General features: G+C 42.0%; 2 protein-coding genes across 4 annotated transcripts; one reads left to right on the top strand and one right to left on the bottom strand.

The window, feature by feature from the left end:
- Nucleotides 1-218: 218 nt before the first annotated feature.
- Nucleotides 219-9,278, top strand: LOC136685452 (hibernation-specific plasma protein HP-55-like). Of its 3 annotated transcripts, none has more exons than XM_066659381.1 (5): nt 219-321; nt 3,556-4,163; nt 4,249-4,516; nt 8,138-8,285; nt 8,770-9,278. In XM_066659381.1, the coding sequence occupies exons 1-5, from the start codon at nt 311-313 to the stop codon at nt 8,968-8,970; spliced, it is 1,236 nt and encodes a 411-aa protein (XP_066515478.1). In that variant the 5' UTR covers nt 219-310; the 3' UTR covers nt 8,971-9,278. The 3 variants fall into 3 exon arrangements, with proteins under 3 accessions (XP_066515478.1, XP_066515477.1, XP_066515479.1); XM_066659380.1 differs by having other exon boundaries at nt 8,135-8,285; nt 8,770-9,276; XM_066659382.1 differs by lacking the exon at nt 219-321 and adding an exon at nt 1,005-1,022 and having other exon boundaries at nt 8,135-8,285; nt 8,770-9,275.
- A 1,965-nt stretch (nt 9,279-11,243) lies between these two features.
- LOC136685453 (neural proliferation differentiation and control protein 1-like) lies at nt 11,244-24,822 on the bottom strand. Its single transcript, XM_066659383.1, has 7 exons — nt 24,705-24,822; nt 23,949-24,191; nt 22,701-22,767; nt 16,089-16,173; nt 15,921-15,997; nt 15,152-15,251; nt 11,244-14,700 (listed from the first exon to the last, which is right to left on the bottom strand). Exons 1-7 carry the CDS (start codon nt 24,715-24,717, stop codon nt 14,611-14,613), a joined length of 675 nt encoding a protein of 224 aa, XP_066515480.1. The 5' UTR covers nt 24,718-24,822; the 3' UTR covers nt 11,244-14,610.
- Between the last annotated feature and the right edge of the window lie 147 nt (nt 24,823-24,969).

Raw genomic sequence — 24,969 nt, 5'->3', positions numbered from 1 at the left:
TACTGCAGCAGTAGGCGGTTCTTGACCACGTTAAGTGGAGAAAGACACCAGACTCTTCTTAGAGCAGCGTTTCTCAAAGGGTGGGGCGCAAGGAATCTGAATAAATGAGCATTTCTTTACCAACGAGCCCGTCTATGCCTTTCTGTGCAGTAAATTTTGAAAATGCGTCACCGACATTACCCCGTTTTGGCAGCGAATGGGTCTTCTTTCAGCCTTCATTAAGGCGCCTGTTCAAATATAAAGCTGCTCCAATCATCGGCCCCTGATTCATCTCGACAGAGTCTGGTTGCTAAAGTTAGTTTTACCAGCTATGGGCTTCAGGTCAGTAACGAAAGCACAACACATTACGATGGGTAATTACAATTATGAAAGCGGCTTGTATATAACTGTTAGGGCAACAGAGCAGCGTTAGTTACCGTTAATATTAGCTGTGTTCAGGTTGTGAGAAAGCACTCTATAAATGCTAATGCTAATGCAGTGTAGTGTGGTATGGAAAGTTACATAGTTCAATGTTTGGGACACAGTTTCATTCTCTAACGTTAATGTTAATCAAATGCTTTCCCACATCATTATAAATTCTGAATTTTACTGCCTTATCTACAGAAATCAGCTTATAGCTAGCTAATATTACTCAGCAAATATGTCCCCCGCTAATATGAAACACACATCTACACCCTTGCACCTGCCACAGATTGAAAAGTGAGAAACTGAAGCACAGTTTAATTAATAGACCAACTTTCAAAATGGGTTTTTTTTTTTTTTAACATCGATGTTAATATTGTATATGGTGTTAAGCCATTCTGGTGTTAAGCCATTTATATTGACATTATTACCATGTTTGGGGGTGATAAGGTACAGGTGGGGCATGGAAACGCCCCTTCGTCTGAGGTGAGGAATGATAGAAAAAGTTTGAGAAACACTGCTTTAGAACCTGGCGATGCGAGACTATATGAGCATATGCGCTGTAATAGACTGGTGTCCTGTCGACAGTGGGTCACTGACCTGCACTTCATGAACTGACGGTGAGGAAGCAGTTACTAAATGAATGAATGATTAAATGGGTTATCAAGCTGTCTTATTTTACTGTCGGTATTCTATTCTCAGTCAGATACAATCATAGATTTTTAATATGCATTTTTATATTTATAATTTTGCAGATGTTTATTATAGTACGCTAATTGTAGTATCATACAAACATATTTAAAGGGGACATATTAAAAAGAAAAAAAATCACCTTTTCAATGGTTGTTAGTTTGGTGTAGTGGAAATAATTATACCCCAGCTCACGGTGGCATAAATACTACATAGCGGAGTCAATGGTAATTAATTATTAGTTCATTAATAATTAATTATTTAATTAATTTTGTTAACCTCCATGTTTGGGAGCCATTTAATAATATGTAGTGTACAATTTTATGTAATTTATAAGTAACCTGTCCAATTTTAGCTTGGACAAGCAGGTCATCAAGTTGGATGACTTTACATATTATACAGCAGAATTAACTAGAATTAATTATTATTAATAAATTATGCTCATTGACCCGTTGTAGGTTCTTGGCTTCGAAATTGAATCTGAACTAAAAGTAATAATTCTGTACAAGAAAAGTGCACACACAAACAAATAACCAAGGATTGGTTGTATCACTCAACTGGTGTATTAATTGTAATATCAAATAATGAATATTGATTATCCATCCATCCATTATCTGTAACCGCTTATCCAATTTAGGGTCGCGGGGGGTCCAGAGCCTACCTGGAATCATCGGGCGCAATATTGATTATACATTCATATATTGAAATGGATTACAGCGATACATGAGGGAACAGGGAGATTAATATATGAGGGAATTTCTCTATGATAATTACCCTAAATTCTAGAAAGGCTTTTGTTTATCCCAGCAAAGCATTCAGCACCAACCTCCTGAGCTATGAAGAAATAAAACCATGTGACTTTACGTATCCCTGGAACTGGACTGAGAGCCTGTCGCTGACGCGCGGTACTTTCTGGTGCGGCTTCCTGGAGAACTGCAGCCACGGACCTAGTAGCACTGCAGCCACTGGGTTCCACTTTGTCCCTCTGGGCCAGAGACACGACGACCCCTCCATTTGAGTTCTGAAGGTCTCTGTGGGAATTCTCCGTCATCGCTGATCTGCCTCCTGGTGAGAGACACGCCCATGCAGGTCTCTCCTGGGACTTTGCCCAGAAGGTTATTCTGAGGGGGCATGTGGCCTTCTCCGTCGCTGATCCTGAAGCTTTTGTCATCACTTTGAGAGTCAGAGGTCTTCTTCAATTCTCTGGGTGTGGCATTGAATTTTTGCTGGAATAAACTATACTTCTTTTAACTATAGTTTTCTACTAGAGATAAAATTAAAATAGAACTTCTGTACTATCTGAACCATGCTTGAGGGGCCCAAGACTGTTTAAAAGAGCCATAAGAGAGTCTGATGCCTGCAGAGAGCTCTAGTGAGAGAGCCAGAGCTCTCACTTAACTGACTACTCTATCTGAGAAGCATCGTCTGCAGGAAGCAAGAGTGAGATGTTCTTCAGAAAAAACTTTTTCCTCTCCAAAAATTCTGAAAAGGAGTGTGTAAAAAGAGTCTGAAGTGAGCATGATTTCGCGCCACTGGGTTTTTAACTAGAGTTTAGAAAACCCACCTTGAATACCTGATAGGTCCTCAGGGGTTTAGGATTAGAGCATCTCTTGCCCCTGATTGGCTGTTTCCTGTACCTTGGTAGTGACATCACATAAAATTTATGACACTTGACAAGACAAAGACTTAAAGACGATCCCTGTTGAATCCCAGAATTCTGAATCATACTTTAGCAATATAAGAGATTATATTTTACCACAAAGTAACATTATTCAGACAAACCATATTTTACATAATCCTTAACAAAATAGTATGTGAGTTACCTTGGTTCTACATGAGTTCATATAAAAAGGTGATTTTAAAAAATATGTAAATTAATTCCACCCATTTTGGTTTGTCTAAAGGGGATTCATTTCACACAGTGGTAGACATATGTAACTTCAAACTGTTTTAAACCAATGGGAATTAGGGTTTAATTTTATAGTTTGAGAAGTTCTTAATTAAGCAGTTTTACACAGAGAATAAACTGATTGACTCTGTGTGGCCTTGGGTCATAAAAAAAGATCCCTGGAGAGTGGTTTACGACCCTGCTCTGGATGTTTATCTCACATCCCCGTCTGGGTTTGTGTGGCTGAGAAGAGAGACTGAGATTGGAGAAAGGTCTTTCTCAACTTCTGTATACGTCCCCAAAAAGTATAATATCTTGTATTAACAATGAATAATCTGTTCATCTCCACTACATTGGGGATCTGTTGTTTCTACCAAGCCACAAACTGTGAATAAATACCTCCCAGTCAGTTTTTTGTCATCTGCCTATGTTTAGAGTGCCCATTGTCTGCTCGTCTGTTTTTAGTCAAGTGCAGTATCCTTTTCCTCAAACTGCTGTGAAAAATCACCTGTGTTTTTTCTGAAGTGAAAAGTTGGTTGTGTTAAATGTTGGTTGTGTTTTTTTTGTCTCCACAGAAGAATGGCGAGGAGCACACTCTGCTTGTGGAGTTGTCTTTTTTGGGCGTTACTTTACACTGGTGTACATGGAGATCTGAAACAGGAGACTGACGACAAAATGCAGCTGTTTGTGATGAACAACAATTTTGCTGTACGTCTGTACAAAAGCATTAAAGCTCAGTCAAATTCTCAATCCAAGAATGTGTTTTTCTCTCCTCTGAGTGTGTCCGTGGCACTATCCGCACTTTCCTTGGGAGCAAGGGGCAAAACATACGAGCAGGTCTTTAGTGGTCTCGGATTCAACAGCTCTGTCCACAGCAGTGAGGAGGTGCATCAAGCCGTCCTCAGTCTTCTCCAAACTCTCAATCAGAGGACAGGTGTGGATCTGGAGGTTGGCACTGCTCTCTATATTCAGGACACTTTCAAGCCTCGTCCTGAATTCCTGCAGGAGATGAAGCGTTTCTACCTTTCAGATGGCTTCTCTGTTGACTTCACCAAGTGCACAGAGACCACTGAGCAGATAAACAAGTACGTCAGTGAAAAGACACGGGGCAAAATAAGCAAGTTTACTGAAGATCTGGATCCCAGGACAATCATGTACCTGCTCAGCTATATATATTTCAAAGGTGGGTTCGCTAGATATGATCATTTCAGAGGTGTGATACATGGCCAATTCACCTAACCCTAATAAATGTCTGCTTTCTTCTAAAGGGAAATGGATCATCCCATTCCACCCCAAGCTCACCCGTGAGAGGGACTTCCACGTGGACAATGAGACGACTGTTCCAGTTCAAATGATGTATAGGAAAGACTACTACGAAGTCTTCCATGATCAAGAACTCTCCACAGATGTCCTTTATCTGCACTACAATGATTCTTTCTCCATGATGTTGGCTCTCCCAGAAAAAGATCTGGCTGCTCTGGAGGAAACTTTATCTTCACAACACATAGCAAAGTGGCTCCGACAGGTGGTGAAAAGGTAATTTGCCTTTTGAGAGATATTCAGATATAGCCTGATTTAAAGGATGTTTAGTGCAAAAAATAAAAAATAAACTCCAACCTCTGTCATAACTTCACTGATCACTTAGAAATAATGGTAAAGAAAACGGTTCAGTGTAGTTGGGATTAAGCTTGTCACAATAGAGAAACCATTTTTGGTGACATAAGGTTTGAGCCACATTTGCTCTGCTCTTTCCACCTAGTGCTCAGAAAGGAACACACCCCACCTCTCACAAGGAAAGCTAAATCTGTGGATGATCTCAGGGAGGTGGCTGCCCCTTGGAAGCTTAATTACACATGGTTTACAGTGCAGCTAACACGGTATTCTTTTCGTTCAAAAGCAAAGTTTCTCCGGCCACAGCACTTGACTTGTGCTCATGTGACAAAGACAAGGCTTAATGTAGTAAAACAAACACAAAAAGCATTGAAAAATATGTATATTTTAATATAGTATTAAAACTGGAGAAGAAAGAGAACTAAGTGAAAATGGCTAAAATCCAGAGCTTCTGCTCCTCGCTCCTCACTCCCAGGCTCTTGTGCTGAACAGTGGCCCATTCACGTTTAAAGAAACAAGCTTTGAAACGTATCATTCTGAACATGGCTGTTAAACATGGGAAGAATGATACTGTCCTGTTTGTTCCTTGTGATATTTTGACCAAAGACCTTTCATTACTGTGAACTGTGTTCATTTTTGGAGAAGGGAAGGGAAGCAGTCGGAGCAAAGAAGCCCAGAACTCCCTCTCCCCAGCCACCGCCTCCAGCTCCTCTGGGGGTATATCCCAGGCCATTCGAGACATGTAGTCTCTCCAGTGTTTTCTTGGTCTGCCCTAGGGCCTCCTCACCATTGGACATGCCCGGAACACCTCACTAGGAAGGCGTCCAGGAGGCATACGTACCAGATGCCCGAAACACCACAACTGGCTCCTCTCGACGTGGAGGAGCAGCGGATCCACTTCAAGTCTCTCCCGGATGTCCGAGCTCCTAACCCTGTCTCTAAGGGAGAGTCCAGGCACCCTGCGGAGAAAACTCATTTCAGCCGCTTGTACCCGCGATCTCGTTCTTTCTGTCACTGCCCAAAGCTTGTGACCATAATTGAGGGTTGGGACGTAGATCGAACTGTAAATTGAGAGCTTTGCTTTTCTGCTCAGCTCTCTCTTCACCACAACGGACCGGTCCAGAGCCTGCATTACTACTGACACTGCACCGATCCGCCTGTCAATCTCCCGCTCCATCTTTCCCCCACTCGTGAACAAGACCCGAGGTATTTAAACTCTTCCACTTGAGGCAGGATCTCACTTCCAACCTGGAGAGAGCACTCCACCCTTTTCCGACTGAGTGCCATGGACTCTGACTTGGAGGTGCTGATCCTCATCCCTACCGCTTTCTCGAATGCTTTCTCCAGATCCACAAAGCACATGCAGACTGGTTGAGCAAACTCCCACGCACCCTCCAGGATCCTAGCAAGGGTAAAGAGCTGGTCCTGTGTTCCATAACCGGGGCGGGATCTCCTGGATCTGAGGTTCAACTATCAGTCGGACTCTCTTCTCTAGTACCCCTGCATAGACTTTACCAGGGAGGCTGAGGAGTGTGAGCCCCTATAGTTGGAACACACCCTCCGATCCCCCTTTTTAAAACGGGGAACCACCACCCCTGTCTGCCAGTCCAGAGTCACTGCCCCCGATGTCCATGCAATGTTGCAAAGATGGGTCAGCCAGGACAGCCCCACAACATCCAGAGCATCCAGAGCCTCCTACCACCTTGGCCACCTCAGCCCCAGTGATAGACGAGCCCCCCCCAGGGTTCCCAAACTCTACTTCCTCTGCAGAAGATGTGCTGGTGGGATTGAGAAGATTCTCGAAGTATTCCTTCCACTGCCTAATTACTATAAAGTTGATCGAAATGTGGCCTAGGGTATCCTGATGCCAGGTGTACTTGTGGACACCCTTATGCTCGAACATAGTGTTAGTAATGGACAAACTGTGATGGGCACAAAAATCCAATAACTGAACACCACTCGGGTTCAGATCAGCGGGGTCATTCCTCCCTATCACGCCCCTCCAGGTCTAACTGTCATTACCCAAAAAAAACATACAGTATATATATGACCCCAGTCACGTACTCCATCATGCGTTATTACATCAACCCAAACATTCGCTTATTGGTGGATCCTAGTTTATTACTGTCAGAAAGAAAAAAAAGCTGCAGGTGAGGGGTGTCTTTCAGTTTGTTGACTCCCTACTTCCACTCTATTCAGTCTCCCCTACTCCCTCAGAATTGCTCTTTCAGCACTTTCCCACAGTCTCTGCTATCTCCTGCAGCACAGTAGCACAACACAATGTTCCTTTAGGTCACACAAGCTCACTAAGGCCTACATAATGCAATGAGAACAACGAGAGTCAAGATGAATCGATCATTAATATAAATCATTAGTTATTATTAACCATTATTTATTAGTGTTAATCTGCATTTTTCCATTACCCCTCTCAACCTTGCACACCAGCTCAGGCTCTTTTCCCACCAGAGAGATTACGTTCCATGTTCCAAAAGCCACTTTCAGTAACCAAGGATCAGAACGCCAGGGCCCCTAACCCCGGCTGCCACCCGATCCACAATGCACCAGACCCAGATTACTACCTCCCCGACAGGTGGTGGGCCCATGGGAGAGTGGACTCATGTGACTCCTTCGGGCTGAGCCCAGCCAGACCCCATGAGTGAAAGTCCTGCCACCAGGCGCTCACCAAGGAGCCCCTCCCCCCCACCTGGCTCCAGGGTGAGGCCTGTGATGGAATTTGTTCATTGAAATGATTCATAATCAATAGAGATATTTTTAATCAGCCATGACCATGCATGCTTGTGTAACTGAAACTGTTTTATTCCTAATTCTCTGTGTGAAACAGCAGACTTGTGTGTGTGTGTGTGTGTTTCAAATAACAGCATATCGACATCTTCCGTTCAATCAACTCCTTTTGTCTCCAGACCACAGAGGGGAGATAACTGAGACCAAATGGGTAGAGGGGGATGCACAGAGCACGTCTGGAAAGGTGTTAGAAATACAAAAGAGTAAAAAACAAATGATAAAAGACTTGGAGTCATACTGGGAGCAGGATACATTAAAAGGTGATTGAAATGTAAAAGAGCAAACAGATGGTAACTTCAAAAGGAGTTCCAGGTATAAGAGACGCTGGTTGAGAAACGGTCAGACAGAGAGGTAACAGTGTTGTGCGCAGCACCCTCTCTCCGTTAATAAATTGTTCTTTTACTTGAAGCCGACTCAGAGACTCAGCTTTCTTGTTTCTGTCATAATTTTCCACCACAGGCCCCGGTAACCCTACTCCGGGCAAGGGAAGCTGTGTCCATGTTCTTAGTCTCTTCATCCTTGTCTTTATGGATCACTCTTTGTCTGGCCCATCACCTAGGACCAATTTGCCTTGGGAGACTCTACCAGGGGCTACTGCCCCAGAGAACATAGCTCCTAGGCTCACGCAGGCAAGCAAACCCCTCCACCACGTTAAGGTGGTGATCCGGGGAGGGGATCCACTCTAGAACACATAAGGTATTAAATATGAAGTGTATAAATGGTATTTTGCATATGTTTCAGCAGAAAATATGAGATCTACATCCCTAAGCTGTCCCTAAAAACATCATATTCCCTGAAAGACATTCTGAAAGGAATGGGAATGACGGATATGTTTAAAAAGAAAGCTAACTTCACTGGGATTTCTTCTAAAGTGGATGCTTATGTTTCTGAGGTAAGAGAGTCAAGTGCATAGCTAGTAATGCATAATCTACACTGTATAGACAAAATTATTGGGACCTAATAATTGCATACAGGGGCTTCATTCAGTCCTATTGCCACATGGGTATAAAGTATTCCCCCTATTCGTGCAGTCTGATTTTACAAATATGTATGAAAGAATAAAATGATCAAATGACCTCACTGAATTTGAGCATGGGTCTGCAACTGTATGCTAGCATTACAAAAGTCAGTTAATGAAATATCTTCCATTCTAGATATTCCATGATGGTAGAATTTAGGGACCGCGTAAAGTTAGAGAGGGCCGTTGAGTGCATCAAAGTCAACAAGAAGCTCCATATTAATTCTTATGGGACATCATAAAAGCTCCTGTAGGTGCCAAAAAACAGAAATGTAAATAAGGCACTGTGCTATTTGGTCAACCAGCAGAATGTTTCTGTAACTGTTCAAAGGGATCTCCCATTTTTTTTCTTCCTCAGGCTGTGCATAAGGCCACTCTGGATGTGGATGAAACTGGAGCTACTGCAACTGCTGTGACTGGACTGGGTTTCAGGCCTTTGTCATGGACTTTTACTCCAATTCTCGACTTTAATCATCCATTTATGATGTTTGTGGTTGACCGGAAATCAAAGAATGTTCTTTTTATGGGGAAAGTGACTAATCCAGCAGCATCGATGTGACCTGAGGAAGCTGAGCGAGCTCATTCTGTGTTTTCTGATTAAGTCTGCATTAAACTGAACAGGTTACACAGCTGTTCTCTTCTCTCTGAATCTGACTTACTGCACTGGAATCCTCCTGTGATCTTGCTACTTTGAGCGTGGTCAGTTTTCAAAATATTAATAAATATTAACTACACTAAAGGTGGTGGTGAATCCAGATCCCATCCTGAACTAATTCAGGTGTACACACTAGGCAAGGTGCAAGTCCAGCCCATGGCACCACAAACCCAGGGGTGAGCGTCACTTTATATTCTACAGTAAGTTTGAACTCATACACATTATAAATAACAAAACATCCAGTGGATTTTACAGGTAATTACCGTATTTATACAAATAATAAAGAAGCAAGACTTTTATACCTGCACTTACTCTTTAAAAAAAGCTTTATATAACAACCTCCTGTGTGCAATTTTGCACTTCAAACTCATGGAAACACACTGATATCTATTTTAATGTTTTTTTTAATTATTATTTTCCTTCTGTGAAAAGGCATGGTGGTGCTGCAGGTCGTGTTGCTGCCACACAGTTGCAGGGTCCTGGTGTTCTGGGTTCGAATCCTTGAGACTTGTGTGTTCTCCCAGTGTCCTTGTGGGTTTCCTCCCAGTCCAAAAACACATGCAGGTAGATGGATTGGCCGGTTCTCCACAGGTGTGAGTGTGTAAAGACCGGTGATGGAGTGGTGCTATGACCAGGGTGTGCTTCATCTGTTCAAGTGATTCTAGGTAGACTCTGGACCCCCCACGAACCTGAACAGGATGGAGCTGTTACAGAAACTGCGTGAATTACTGAAATCAGTGTTGTATAAACACATTAGTTTACCTTTTACATTCATGGCACTGAAATGATGGGAGAATAGCTTTTCACTGACTGTTAAATAAAGACAGAGCTCTACATTACATTGTAATTACATTACATCCCCTTCGTTTTAATTTTTAAGGTGGTTTCAGTGAAAGAGAAACTCCAAAACTGTTTACGATCGCCGTTTGCTCTCGGACTTCACTTAAACACAATAAAATTATTTATCTTTTATTTCTTTTGACTTGTGGCCTGTAGATGGCAGTGATGTACCACATTCGTACATTTTTTACAAATCATTTTGTAATTTAAAGGGGACAGATTTCTACACCTACTGCACAAGTGAACACACACCTCCAGGAAAACAAATTTACAATAGAGGTACATCATTGGTATCAGTAAATATACAAGCTGTGTAAACGTACCTTTTTAAAGGTACAGCAGTGGTGTTAAAGTCCAGTTGTGTTCCCTAAAGATCCATTACATATTCTTCTCCAGAGGAAGAGGTGAATGAATATTTGTAATCTGGAGATTAAATGGGAAGTATGATCTCTTTCATTCATTGTCTGTAACCGCTTATACAGTTCAGGGTCACAGTGGGTCCAGAGCCTACACGGAATCACTGGGCACAAGGCAGGAACACACATTGGAGGGGGCGCCAGTGTTTCACAAGGTGACACACGCTCACATACTTTTGAGAAGCCAGTCCTACCAGTGTATTTTTGGACCGTGGGAGAAAACTGGAGCACCCAGAGGAAACCCATGTAGACTAGGGGAGAACACACCAGGTGAAGGTCCAGCACTGTGATTGGAGAGACTCGGATGAGGAGGCGGTACAGTTTTAAGGTCTCTGCATTCTACATAAATGCAGCATACGTTCAGAACACAGTACTGCTTACATTGTTCACCTCTGTTTACCCAACATTCATTGGTCTGGACCCCTGTAGGAACATTACAGAGCAGACTGATATGGGTGTGTCGCTTTGGTACATGTGGATCAGACACAGCAGTGCTGCTGGAGTTTTTAACACTGTCTACTCGTCATCCACTCTGTTAGACACACCTTTCCTAACTGGGAAAATAAACTTTGGAGCAGCTGCACATGAGCTCCAACTCACCAGGGTGAATATTATGTTTAATAAAGCCTCCTGATATTCAGCTGTTAAACAGTGTTCTCTGGAGCATCTTTCAGTGTCTCTGGGATGATGTGGTAATTGTGATGCAGAACTAATCAACATCAGTACTACGACCTCACTCGTTCATACGAGGCAGAATGCAAATCTAATCCAACCCAGCAATGTTAGGTACGACTCCTCTGAGGAGCAGAAGCTGAACAGAAAAGAGAAACTTTTGATGAACATCCCTCATTTCAGGGAACAGTCTGGAGGTTTCTTGTTGGAGTAGGTTAAAAACACAACTCAAACAGAGGGCATGCTGTAAGTATAAGTTTATTTAAGCAATTTGCAAAAGACCATAAATGCATACGGACCTCCTTGACCATTCCACAGCTTCAGATCATGCATAGTAGGACCATACGGGACTATACAAAGGCTACATCATTATAATTCAGGGTTATTCATATGTGCATTATGAAAATATTAAAATCACAACTGGTGTTTTTTAAAAAATACCATCACTGACTCTACTTTGGTAGAAAGAAACATGACATATGTAAATTACATATATTTAGTGTGGCGTCTTCATTAAGAGAACCACGCTTACCGCACGTGGACGTCCTGGTGCATGTTTTTTTTCTTTTTTTTTTCTTAAACATTCTCTCTAGAATTTCAGATCTCTTAAAACCCGTAACCCCTCTACCCTAGGTCTAATTTCAGTTGGTTTGATATGTTTAAAGCATCAAGTCATTTCTATGCATGAGTTCAGTTTCCATAGCACAGTATTCACAATATTGTACAGGTAAAAGGCAGAGAGGATGGCTGAGTAGTGACCTGATACTGAACCTGAGCCCTGGGAGCACAAGCATCAGACTCATCACGCTGCTGATCAGGGATCGGTGCTGCTGTTGATATTCTCTTCAGTCCAAATCCATTTAAAGAACTGCATCTGGTCTAGGACCAGCCCTCAATACTAACGCATGGCCCCAAAGGTGGTGCCAATTGAACCAACATGCAGTGCTGAGCAAAAACCCAGAGGGATACTGACTTAAAACTTTAATCTGGGCACTGTGCAGGGTTTATTCTGTACAACAGCGTAATAATCATTATTTATTATAATTTCATTTGTATGTCATTAATTTAATAAATAGAATTATTAGTTCCAAAGGTAGTAAGTTTGGTTTGTTTGCTGTTGTTAATGGACACAGCGATATGGGAATTAAAGTTTGATTCTAGATTGCCCCCAGTGTGTGTGAAGAATCGCTCACTGCTCTGCATTTGGGTGTTCACTTCCACAGATGGTCTACGTGAAGAAAAGCAAGTCCCCTAAAGATATTAATGGAAGTGATTTTTCGTCGTCTTCTTTACCTCGAGCAGTCCAACTTTATTTGCAGAGTCAGAATGAAGGCCAGTGGTCCCAAACAACATTGCTCTTCCAGAGTAAATATATATTCTGAAAATGCCAAAACACAGCATCCCTCAGTCACTGCTACGCTGTGGGATGTTCAGCACAGGCCGGGAATGACGCCTGGAGAAACTGGTCTGTAAATGGTTAAACTAATGCATAGCCTCTTTACATCATGTTTACTCCAATGTTAGTATTCTTTTAAATAAATATTTCCTTCCAGATAAACAGCTTTAAACCTGCTCCTCTCTGACTCCTGACTGCACTGCGGGGCTCGTCTTTGGAGCTGTGTGGGGACGAGCGAAGCTGTGACGGTGCAAAATTTAGTGAAGGGTCCTGGAGAGAGTGGGAACAGACGAAGGTGTCCATGTTGAATGGCCATGGTACACTGACTTTTAAAGACTGGACTCTTTCCTGCACAGTAGTGGGTGAAATCAGTGATCAAAAAAATAACAGCCAAAAACTAATAACCAGATCTGTCAGAGAAAACGGACTAAAAAGACGGGCAAAACGTCATTGTAAGGCGCACACCTGAGGAACTGATTGAAGTCATGTCCTTTGCTCAGTCAGGAGTGAATTAGTGACCCTACAAACAGCGCCATCTGTCCTAACAATGCTCAACAAACAATTCACTATGGAGTAATCATCACCTACATTCACATCTTCATATATAATTAACACTACAGTCCTATACAGCTCTCTCACCGTGTGAGGCCTGGAGGTTGCTGCATTAGAGTTAATAAGAGTTTAAGACGTGTCTAATAAGTGTTCATTAAGTCTAATTCTTCAAGATGTGTTCCTTTATTCTAATCAGACGCTGAAAAAGTGCTAACCGCATTTACATCGAGTCAATCTGCATCTCGCATTCTAACGTAACATCGCTTCATTCAAACAAATTGTGTTTTCAATATTTGCTGCTGTGAGGAACCGAATGCAAATGAACTCACTGTAAACCTGTGTCGCTCTTTAAAAGCTTTGTATTACTGATGACTTAAAGTGTAAAACTCATTACGGAACACATCTTAAAGTATTAGTGACTAATCAAACTCTCATTAAACTCATATTAGCGCTAATACACAGTCATTACACCGACAAGTCATTCAGTGTTTTTCAAGGACCTACACAGGGATGAAACGCTGTCAGTTATGCGCTAATCAGATGCAAATTAAGGTCTTTAATTCAAGCACGGTTATTTGCATAACATGCTTTTAAAATACAATCGTTAGTGATGTTCACATTACAGACCTTCAGTAAAGTTTTAATAAAGTTTCATCCTAAGGGTCTAGTTTTGTTGATTACTGTCCTGTAAAATCAAGAGTTTGCTTCAAAATGCGGGCAGTGTATCATGGCCTCAGTCAGTGAGTGACGGGGTTGGGCAGTACCCTGCTTTATCACATGGTAATATCTGCAAGAGGTGTGTGGGGTATTGGGGGATTGTGGAAATCATGAGAGAACGGGTTCCTGAACTGACCCTATCAGTGTATCTTCGCCTCCGTTGGGCACATTAAGTAATGATTTGTATGAGGTGTTGACATTCTATAGGGGTTTTACAGTATGGACGCAGTTGTGGGAAAGCTGTGTGGACTTATTTAGAGGAAGAGCCCATGGTTTATGTGCAGATGGAGGAAGAGTGTGGTTTAATCATCTCATGAAGCAGGTACAGTGAGGTTTATCCAGTTCATTCGGCTCTTTCCACCGTTCCCATCAGCGGAACATTAATGCGCTGTGTTCCTCTCTTACTGTAAGCCAAAGAAATAAGAGAGTGGGGTTAAGTTCTCTTGGGTTCTTTGTGTCTTACAGGAACGCCCCCTCACTCTTCTCACCAGTGACTATTTCCAGTACCACAGTATACCTTATTACTGTCACAGCGCCCAACCCTACTGTGTGTGAGTGTGTGTCTGGAGGTACCTGTGGAGGCAGGTCAAGTTGATTACCCATTTCATTGTGTCTTAAGTCCACTTTCTAAAGACACCATGTAACAGTCTGTAAATAAATAAATAAATAAATAAACAAACAAACACTGGATGGAGGTGGAGGTGGAGGTTGGAGAGGAGAAACAGCAGGACGAGAAAAGCCAACTCTACAAACACTGACCCAGGCTGCCTTTAATCCACCTCAGTCCGTACTGTCCATGCAGTCCACTGTTTCCTCTTTTAATTGACCTCCATTTTGTGAAGGGTGTCCGAGTGGTAACTGGAGGAGAAAACCAATGCCAGGCTGAGAGAGAGTGATCCGATCTCAGTGGTGCCGACGTATCCTCAGTGGGATCGTGCAAGAATGTCAAGGTTAGTTGTAATTCCTCTGAAGATCGAGATGAAGATGAAGATTAAGGGTGGAGTCATCGAAAAGAGGGTTCTTTACCTCCATCTCACCGGTCTGGAGGGAGGGAGGAAGAAAGAGAGAGAGAAATAGAGAAAAAGGAGAGAGGGAGAGAGCAAAAGACAGAGAAGAAATGTGAGAGAATGAAATGATGGATGGAAAGAGAGAAAAAGAAGAAAGAGTGAGATACAGTGAGATAAACAGAGAGATAGGTAGAAAAACAGAGACACAGAGAAAGATACATATCATGATGACTGAACATTTTCTTATATATATACACACACACACACACACATATACACAAAGACACACATTGGCATCGAATCTAGGCCAGAAATCTTAGTGGGACCTAGTTTCCAAATGGGGCAGGCAAGTCCCCTGCCCCCCATAGCTATGCTCAGGATTATACACTGTACAGCACTGTAGGGGGCAAAGATTAGTCCTGATTAAAGCTTTAGAGAAGGGCCACACCGTAGACTACTTTTACACAGAGCTATTCCCTACTTACTGGAGCGAGTCCAGGACATTCATACACAGTGAAGTCTCCATCTTCATTCTCCTCGTCGGAAGTGGCTCCTGACTCCAGGATCTTGGGCTCATCTCTTTGTCTGAACACAGAGGAACAATTTGCAGAAGAAATGATTAGAAACAATAAAACCTTACGAGGACTAGAGGAGGACAAACACACACTGTGCAGCAACAGATCAGTTACTGTAGCTAAGGTAGCTGTGTCTATGAAGAGGCCAGAGAGTGGGTAGTGTGTTTAAAAACTCTAGCATCACTGCTGTGTCTGATCCACTCATCCCAGCGCAACACACTGTAACACACCACAACCACGTCAGTGTCACTGCAGCGCTGAGAATGATCCAACCAAGTAGTGCCTGCTCTGTGGTGGTCCTGTGGATGTTGTGACCAGTGAAGGACAGGGTGAAAGGGTGCTAAGAAAGTATGCAGAGTAACAGGACTACAGTGTGTAATTGTAGAACTAAGAATCATAACTATATGGTCAGTGGAGCTGATAAAGTTGACAGTGAATGTAACCAAGAAAACAAGGAGTTGATAACGTTATGGCTGATCGGTGAACAGTTCTGGAAGAAACAATAATAAGTTCCTTTAAAGGAATACTACGTAATATTTTTAGTTAAAAATGACAGTTTAAGAATCACTGTGATGCTCCACTGATCTTTAATACAGAGAATAGAGCCTCTGAGCTCCGCAATGCAGAAACTGCTCTATGTAACTGTTGGAGAAGAGTAGGACAATCTACGTTTACTCACTTGAGTGACAACAACTGCTGCTTCTGATGCTGATAGTGGTACATCTGAGCACTCTGGGCCAGCTTTTTATCTCCAGACTGAAAATGACACGAGTGAGAGAGTGAGGACATGGTTCCATTTCATTCGCAGGTGTGTTCATCTCTGTCTGTGTTGTTGTTTGTCACTCACCGTGGTGCTGTCGTAAGAGTGAGGGCTCATCACCCCGAAGGCTGGATAGTCCACTTTCTGAGCCAGACGACTTCCTCTCTGCATCCTGTCCCAGAAAATCCAGTGTGACCAGGTGTCATTACAGGCTTTTGATCACATTTTGTTCTATTACTTTCTGCTGCTCAAATTAGTCGTGCTCGTACCCCGTTCCCATTAAACCCTTTGATGTTGTTTTTCAGAGGATTTATCTAAAGCACGGTGCAGTAGTAGTCAGAGTCCACCCTTTCATTTATTTCATTTATAGTCAAAGCAGCCAAGTACAAGTTTTCATTTCTCAGAAGCTATTTCTGAGGAGATTAAATTTTGAAATAATCTGCTTGCGTAAGCTGCAGGAAGGTTAAAGGGGAATATTTGAAGACAGGAGTTTGTAAAACTAGAGCAGAAAAAAAATATATTCAATGATATGGAGAAAATGGGACAAATAAAAGAAGCAAAAACGTGCAAAACCTGCTCAACCACTAAATACTGCGTCTCAGCAAAGACAGGCGTAAATCAAGCTCTAGTCTGGGGATTAAATATTAAAAAGCCACAGGTGTTTTTGTTTTTGTGATGTTCACGATTGTAATCAAAAAACACTTTTAATAAAATTCAGAAAATTCATTTGCTAGCTCCAGTCTGTATTTTACAAAGCCCCCAAACTTTGAGAGGCATGAACCAAGATGAGGATAATGTTCATAGATGGGTAATAATGGCTTGCTTTTGCTGTTTCAGATCACTTAAGTTGGAAATGCACCTAATTCGGGAGACCGCTAACTGCATTACCGAAAGTGCTAAAAAAAAGTTTCGGTGGTAATTTAAACAGTGAATAAAAACTTACAGACAAGTCAAACTTCAGCTGCATACAAACAACTGTCATTTTTTTCCTCAAACCTACCATTCCACCTTAAAAGACGCTGAGCTTCTGTACGTTAACAAAGCAGAGAGAACTACATTTCCCCACAATCATAGATGTTTCCCTTAAATGAGAAGAACACTCTTAACAGACGTAAAGCAAAACAAACACAAATGCTGCTGGTGAACAATGGAATGGGGAGCCCTGACCTCAGCGTCTCCAAATGGATTTGGAATTATTCCAATTATTATATGGGGAAATGCAACCATTTGCAAATAATTAGTTTAATGCATGTTTAATGCAAATTACTTTGGGGTTGAGGAGATACCACCAACCCACAAACTGTTAATAACACTACCCAGTCTGGTTTTTTTTTTTTGTGTGTGTTCTTTAGTGATTTTAGACTTGTACCACCCCCTTGTGGTACGTTTTCCTGCTTCCTGCTTCCTTGCCGTTCAGACGCTTTGCTGCTTAGCTCTGCTATCTTCTATTTCTTTCCTTTTATTTTTTCAAAACCGACTTGTTTTTCCTGTGATAGAGTATCTGAGCTTTTAAATATACACAAATCAGCAGCACTACGAAGCCAAAACTGGATATTTTCTGCTTTTGATACTTTTTAAAGTAGTGCGATTGCTCTAGGAACCAGGACTGTTCCAACAACCAGAATATTTCATCAGGCTACAGTAGAAGAAACTTGTGAAATGCCTCTTCATTTTGTTCAACACATGTGCTGTCAGAATTGCTACGGACTTCTACAGAGAATGTCAGCTTTGGAAAGGGATTTTCGGAACCTGTTATCAGAGTTTAAGGACTGGCATGTCGGACCTGCGCGAGGAGTAACAGTGAGTGGGAGTACGGGCAGCAGACAGCGGGCTGAGGACCTAACGGAGCAGCGGACAGTGGAGGGACACAGATCTAGACCTGAGGATCGAGTAAATGGCAACACTGCTGTGAGTACAACTAGAGACGGGCAATGGGTGCAGATTGAAGCTAGACCCAAGCGCCGTGCTTTGTATAGCTCTGTAGTCTCATCTTCTACTCCTGGTACCACAGCTGGTCCAGGAATTTCAGCTGCTAAACCTAACACTGCTGCTGAGAGAGCACAGCACAGACCCAAACCAGAAAACCGGTCTTATTCACTTCAGCTGAAAAACAGATTTGAACCACTGCATGCCCTTCGTGAGAATCACAAACGCAGTGAACACATCACAGAAAGTGCCAGAAGTGTCAGTCAGTCTCAAAACTCTAACAAACCTACTGCAGACACCCTGATCTTTGGAGATGACACTGTTAATGGGGTAACAAACCCAAAACTCATAGTGAGATGCGAGCCAAACATCACCGTGCCTGAACTTACTGCAAAGTTTCCAGCTGTACTGGCTGAGTACACCAATGTGAAGAGGATTATTGTACACGTTGGAAAGAATGACACTATCAAGCAGGAGTCTGAAGTTTTAAAAAGAGACTTTAATGACCTCATTAACACACTCAGTAGGTTCAACATACAATTTTTCATCAGTGGACCTCTACCTGCAGGAGGCACCAATATGTTCTCAAGGTTACTGGGATTAAACACCTGGCTACAGAACAGATGCAGGTCAAATGGACTGAACTTCATTGACAATTTTAACTTGTTTTTTGGGAAGAGAGAACTTTTTAGGAGAGATGGACTGCACACAAACAAGAGGGGTGTCAAACTTCTGACAGACAATCTCATTTTCTCAGTGTGCAATCTATCTACTTCTCTTGGGGGTGGCACGTCAGCATCAACATCCAGGAACTCTCCTGTACAAGCTGATGACACCATGTCACAGCCAGAACATCCTCTCTCCACTGAGGACGACCTGAGGGAGCAGCAGACACTGGACATGAGTGGCAATGACCAACTCTATCAGCTGCCAGAGACACCAAATCCCCAAGAGGAATCCTCCATGTCCTCTATTTCCCCCCCCACATCACCCCACCTGAACCTCCCAGCAGCCATGGAGAAGCTGGTTTCGGCTGGGACAAGGCTGTCACTTTCCCTGTCAGCCAGCCCTCAGGTGCAAAGAAGAACCACCCCAGCTTCTACTCCACCATCATCTACTGCCACGTCCCCACTGCAGTCCCCCAGACTGTCCCCTAAGAATAATCACACTCCATCACCACCTAGAGCACCTCAACGGAAAAGACAAGCTCCTCAACCCCCGGAAAGGCAGCTTCGCTCACGGCCCCATCGCCAGCAGGAGCTTCACACAGCTTCGTCAGCTGATAAGGGCAAAGAAAAGTGATGTTTTTCAGGTCCTGGCTGCTGCAGTGATGATGTCAGCAGTACATGTTTTCAAAACAAGCTTGGACCTTTGATGCCTGTAATCTCTCCCATTCCAGTACTTATCAGAGAGAGAAAGAACAGAGAGTTCAGGTCAGATTCTGTGAATGTAGCCAATCTACAGCATATAAAATGTGAGACAGAGATTCTGTGGCAAAGTGCACGAGTTACTAAGTTAGCTCTTCTAAATATCAGATCTCTCACAAACAAATCACACTTAATTAACGATTTTATTACAGCACATGGGCTTGATTTTATACTTTTAACTGAGACTTGGCTAAATGAATGTAGTGCTGCAACTGTTTTATTGGAGTCGGCTCCTCCAGATTTTCATTTTTTAAATGCATCTCGTGCCAGCAGAAAAGGTGGAGGTCTAGCTGCTTTGTTCCATGGTTCTTTTCAGTGCAAGCAGTTATCATTTGGTGACTTCACAACATTTGAGAATCTCTGTGTAGTTCTGAAAGGGACACCACATATATTACTAGTAACTGTCTACAGGCCTCCGAAGTACAGTGCTAATTTTATTGATGAATTTACAGAGATGCTGTCCTTTATTTCTACAGACTTTGACCATTTTGTTATTGCTGGTGACTTTAACATACATATCGACAATCCCAAGGACTGTTTTGCCAAGGAACTACTTGCCATATTGGACTCTTTTGGCCTTTCACAGCATGTTACAGGGAGTACTCATTGTCATGGTCACACGCTGGATATTGTTATCTCAAAGAGTCTCAACATATCAGAGACTGTGAAGGACGTTGCACTGTCAGATCACTACTGTGTGTTCTTTGATATGTGGGCCTCACCAGTCATCAGAGATAGAAGAGTTTGTGTCAAGAAAAGGATTATAAAGGACTGCACAGCTACACTTTTCATGAGTAAAATGTGCACTACACCATGTGAACGATCCAACTCTGTTGATGATCTCCTGAATAGTTTTAATACAAAAATTGTCAGTGTAATGGATGAGATTGCGCCAGTTAAAATGAAGGCCATGTCTTGCAAACAGAAAGCACCATGGAGAAATGCTTCTGTTGTTCAAATCCAAAAGAGGGAGTGTCGCAAGGCAGAACGCAGATGGCGTAAAACAAGTCTTCATATTCACAAAGAAATCTACAAAGATAGGCTACGTCAATACAACGCGACAATATGCAAAACACGACAATCCTATTTCTCTAGCATCATCAACAATAACACTAACAACAGCAAAATCCTCTTCACCGTGGTCGACAGACTTACTAACTCACCCACACCGATGGCCCCTGAATTAGTATCAACTGAGAGATGTAATGAGTTTGCATTCTTTTTCAACACTAAAATCCAGAATATCAGACAAGCGATTAGTACATCTATATCCAACAATGAGTCTGTACCCTCTCCATCACCTCATAAAAACTCCTTAGTTAAAATGTCAGAGTTCAGTACTGTTGATAGTAATATTTTAATTGACACAGTTAATCATCTCAAATCATCCACTTGCAGTCTTGACACACTACCAACCAATTTTTTAAAGAGTGTGTTTCACACTATAGCACTAGACATACTCCACATTGTAAACACCTCACTCATGTCGGGGGTTTTTCCGAGCTCACTAAAAACTGCAGTTGTAAAGCCTCTTCTAAAAAAGAACAATTTAGAATCTTCTCAGATAAGTAACTACAGGCCAATTTCTAATTTACCGTTCATTGGCAAAATCATTGAGAAAATAGTTTTCAGGCAAATCACTAGTTTCTTGTCCATTAACAGTAGCCTAGACAAATTCCAGTCTGGGTTCCGGTCTAATCACAGCACTGAGACTGCTCTAATCAAGGTAATTAATGACATCCGCTTAAATACAGAGGCTGGAAAGGTATCTCTTCTATTACTTCTTGACCTTAGTGCTGCCTTTGATACCATTGACCATAAGATTCTTATAGATAGACTCGCAAACTGGGTTGGACTCTCAGGAACAGTCCTGAAGTGGTTCATTTCTTACCTGGAAGGCAGGAACTACTTTGTAGAAATAGAAAATAATATTTCAGAGAACATGCCAGTAACCTGTGGTGTCCCCCAGGGCTCTATTCTTGGTCCACTTTTATTTAATTTATATATGCTTCCTCTTGGCCAGATTCTACAGGACTATGGGCTGTCCTATCACAGCTATGCAGATGATACTCAGATTTACATGGCCCTGTCCCCAAACGACTCTGGCCCAGTTGACTTATTAAGCAAGTGCCTTGAACACATCACAAACTGGATGGGACACAATTTTCTGCAGCTGAATAAAGATAAAACTGAGATTATACTATTTGGGAATAGCACTGAGAGACAAAGATTGGCTACGTATCTGGACTCGAGAGCCCTCAAATCTAAAGAACTGGCTCGCAACCTTGGTGTATTAATGGACTCAGATCTCAGTTTTAGTAGTCATATTAAAGCGGTTACTAGATCAGCATTTTACCATCTTAAGAACATCAGTAAGATTAGAGATTTTCTGACTAATCCAGACCTGGAGAAACTTATCCATGCTTTTATTTCTAGCAGGATTGATTACTGTAATGGTCTCTTAGCTGGACTTCCAAAAAAGACCATTAAACATCTTCAGCTGATTCAAAATGCAGCTGCCAGAGTTCTCACTCGGAGCAAGAGAAGAGATCATATCACCCCCATCCTCAAATCCTTACACTGGATACCAGTCTGTTACAGAATAGACTTTAAGGTGTTATTACTGGTTTATAAATGTTTAAATGGGGTAGGACCAGTGTATTTATCAGATCTGCTACAGAGATATGAGCCGAGCAGAGATCTCAGATCTTTAGGAACTAGTCAGTTAGTCCTGCCTCGGGTCAAAACTAAACATGGAGAGGCAGCGTTTAGCTACTATGCCACTTTTAAATGGAACCAGCTGTCTGAGAATATTAGAAGTGCCCCAACGTTAGACACATTTAAATCAAGACTTAAAACACTCCTGTTTGAGCAGGCTTACAGCTCAGTTTAAAATATTCTGCACTTTTCTGTAACGGCATTTTATTTCTTTTATTTCTTTTCATTTATTGTCATTTTAAATTGTTTTAATCATTTTAATCATTTTACTCTTTTTATGTAATTGTCTTATTGGAATTTATGATTTTACTCTGGCTTTTAATGTAATTTCTTTTTCTGTAAAGCACTTTGAATTGCTTCTGTATGAAAGGTGCTCTATAAATAAACTTGCCTTGCCTTGCCTTGCCTTGCCTTGTCTGAATATCTCCAATCACAATGTTGTATTTATGTCTGATGGCAGAGGCATGAAAAAAGCCCAGCAAAAATGAGAGCCAAGAAATAAGAGAAGTGAGGTACAGCATTGAAAATTTCGATCTAATGGGCTTTTGACAGGATGAAAAAATGAAGGGTGGTCTCTAGTTTCTGATCACGGTGCTGCATTATAGCTCCACATCAGTCAAAGACTTACCTGACCCAACACACTCCAGCCAGGACCAAGGCCACTGAACCCACCATCAGGCACACTCCTGTCATAACTACAGAGAGAACACACACAGGGAGAAACACAGGGAGAAACAGAGTAGAGTATCAAATGACGGCAGAACGACTGGAACTTACACATTTATATTAATAATAATGAAGAATTAGTGACATAATGTTAACAAAATGTCAACCCCATGACCTCATTTTTTTATTGAGGAACCTTCAGAATCAGCGGGTGTTTCACCACAACACAACACAATGTATTAAATCATTAAGAACTGAGCAATCTCGGTACATCAGTCTCCTAACTCCACAAACTCCAGGTTATTTTCATAGTTGAGGGGTGAAGAAATACAATGAATCCTCAGTGGTTTAACTGCCTCAAAATAACAATCAAAAATCACAATTATCAACTCAAGGGAGGAATAAATACAGTCAAATTGGAAAAAAGAAATAAAAATAAATAATACATTGATGTTATTGGTGTTTTTTTAGCCAATGTTTCATCACTGTGTTAATAGCTCTTTTGTTGACTTTGGATTTTCTGAATTGTATCAAAACAAATCATTTTTTCGGGGATTTCCAGCTGTGAAACACATCCCAGTTTGTGTTTTTAGGGAATCCATATCAAAGTTCATTGATCTTGAGGGCTCTACAATATAAAACAATGCATTTGTAGTTCTCAGTGAACACTTCAGATCAATACATCAGCTGAATGTAAACCAAGGTGCACTGCAACAAGAGAAAAAAACATCAGCTGATGTATCACTGAAAATCAACCCCTAATCCCTCTGTTCTCTGATGAAAAACAGCTGCTCTGTGCAGTTAAAAACAAAGACCTTCATGTCTCGGCTGCCTGCTGCTCATCAAAAAGCCAAAATGGTGATTGATAACAGGAGGTCACTGTAGATAACAGACCAAGACTTATTCATTTCTATGTTTATTTATCACTCTGCATGTCTCACATGGGGTGGTTTGCTAACGTGAATGGTGAGTGCTAACACAGGCAGAAGGTCATGGTAATTGGTTTAATAACGGTACTGGGTAGTGGGTACACCACAGTGCTCTATGAATCCTTGGGCCAGACTCCGAAGACTGCAATAACCCTGCAATCATCATTAGTGATAGTCAGTACTACAAATGATTGTCATTATGCTTGTGAACACTTGTGGTGATTATGACTGAAAACGGAAGAATAAAGCAGTAGGTTAAGAGGTTAAAGAGTGAGGCGTACTGATGAAGGAGTGTTCCTCAGAGGGGTAGGGGATGAGGATGGGGGCGCTCTGCACTGCTGAGGCGAAGGGGCTGCCAGTGCTGGAGGAGCTTGAGGAGCTGGGGCTGGTCGTTGGGGAGGATGTGGTCAGTGCGTTGGTTACAGGACGTTCTGTCGGGACAGAGCTAGGAGAGGGAGCTGGTCTGTGGTGGATTCTCAGCCGCTGGGAGACCTCCTTCACTTTAGGAGCGATCTCAGAAGGTGCTGGAAACAATAAATAAATAAATAAATAAATAAATAAAATGCTTTTAATGACAAATGGACTTATGAGTGGTACTGAAATTTAACCATTTAAATAAGAGAGCTTTAGGTTTTACAACAGAATTCCCACAGTGGAAGGTAAGATAAGGTAATAAGTGAGATACATGATGCATGTCACTTGTAATGTTTCCTCTGTAAAGGTGACTTGTCACTTTATTTTGTTATGTTCAGTAAGAAGTTGCTGAATTACAGTGCAGATTTTGGAAGCAACCCCTGTATCAGAACATAGGCGTGGTGTTCAAATACATTCTCATCTACAGGCGATAGGCACTGCAGAAAAAGTTCTGGAAACACTTTTTTTTTTTTTTTTACAGAATAGAGTCCTCCAATAAGAACTAGTCGTAATTAGTTTGGGCTCATAGGTTCAGACAGACCTGTGTGTGTGTGTGTGTGTGTGTGTGTGTAAGAGAGAGAGAGTCTACTCCTATTTATAGTATAATAATGAGTGTGTCCTACCTGTGTGTTTCATCTCAGACTCTCTGTGTTTGGTGATGATGGAGGAGAGAAAGTCAATCTCTTCATCTAGTTCAGGGAGCTCATCCCCTTCTGCATGAGAAAGAGAGAGAGAGAGAGAGAGAAAGAGAAAGGGAGAGAGAGAGAGAGAGAGGGAGAGAGAGCGAGAGAGAGGGAGAGAGAGAGAGGGAGAGAGAGAGAGGGAGAGGAGAGAGAGAGAGAGAGGGAGAGAGAGGGAGAGAGAGAGAGGGAGGGAGAGAGTAAGAGA

The sequence above is a fragment of the Hoplias malabaricus genome, unplaced genomic scaffold (genome assembly GCF_029633855.1).
Source record: "Hoplias malabaricus isolate fHopMal1 unplaced genomic scaffold, fHopMal1.hap1 scaffold_341, whole genome shotgun sequence".
Taxonomy (NCBI): domain Eukaryota; kingdom Metazoa; phylum Chordata; class Actinopteri; order Characiformes; family Erythrinidae; genus Hoplias; species Hoplias malabaricus.
This window is presented reverse-complemented; position numbering and strand designations above follow the sequence as displayed.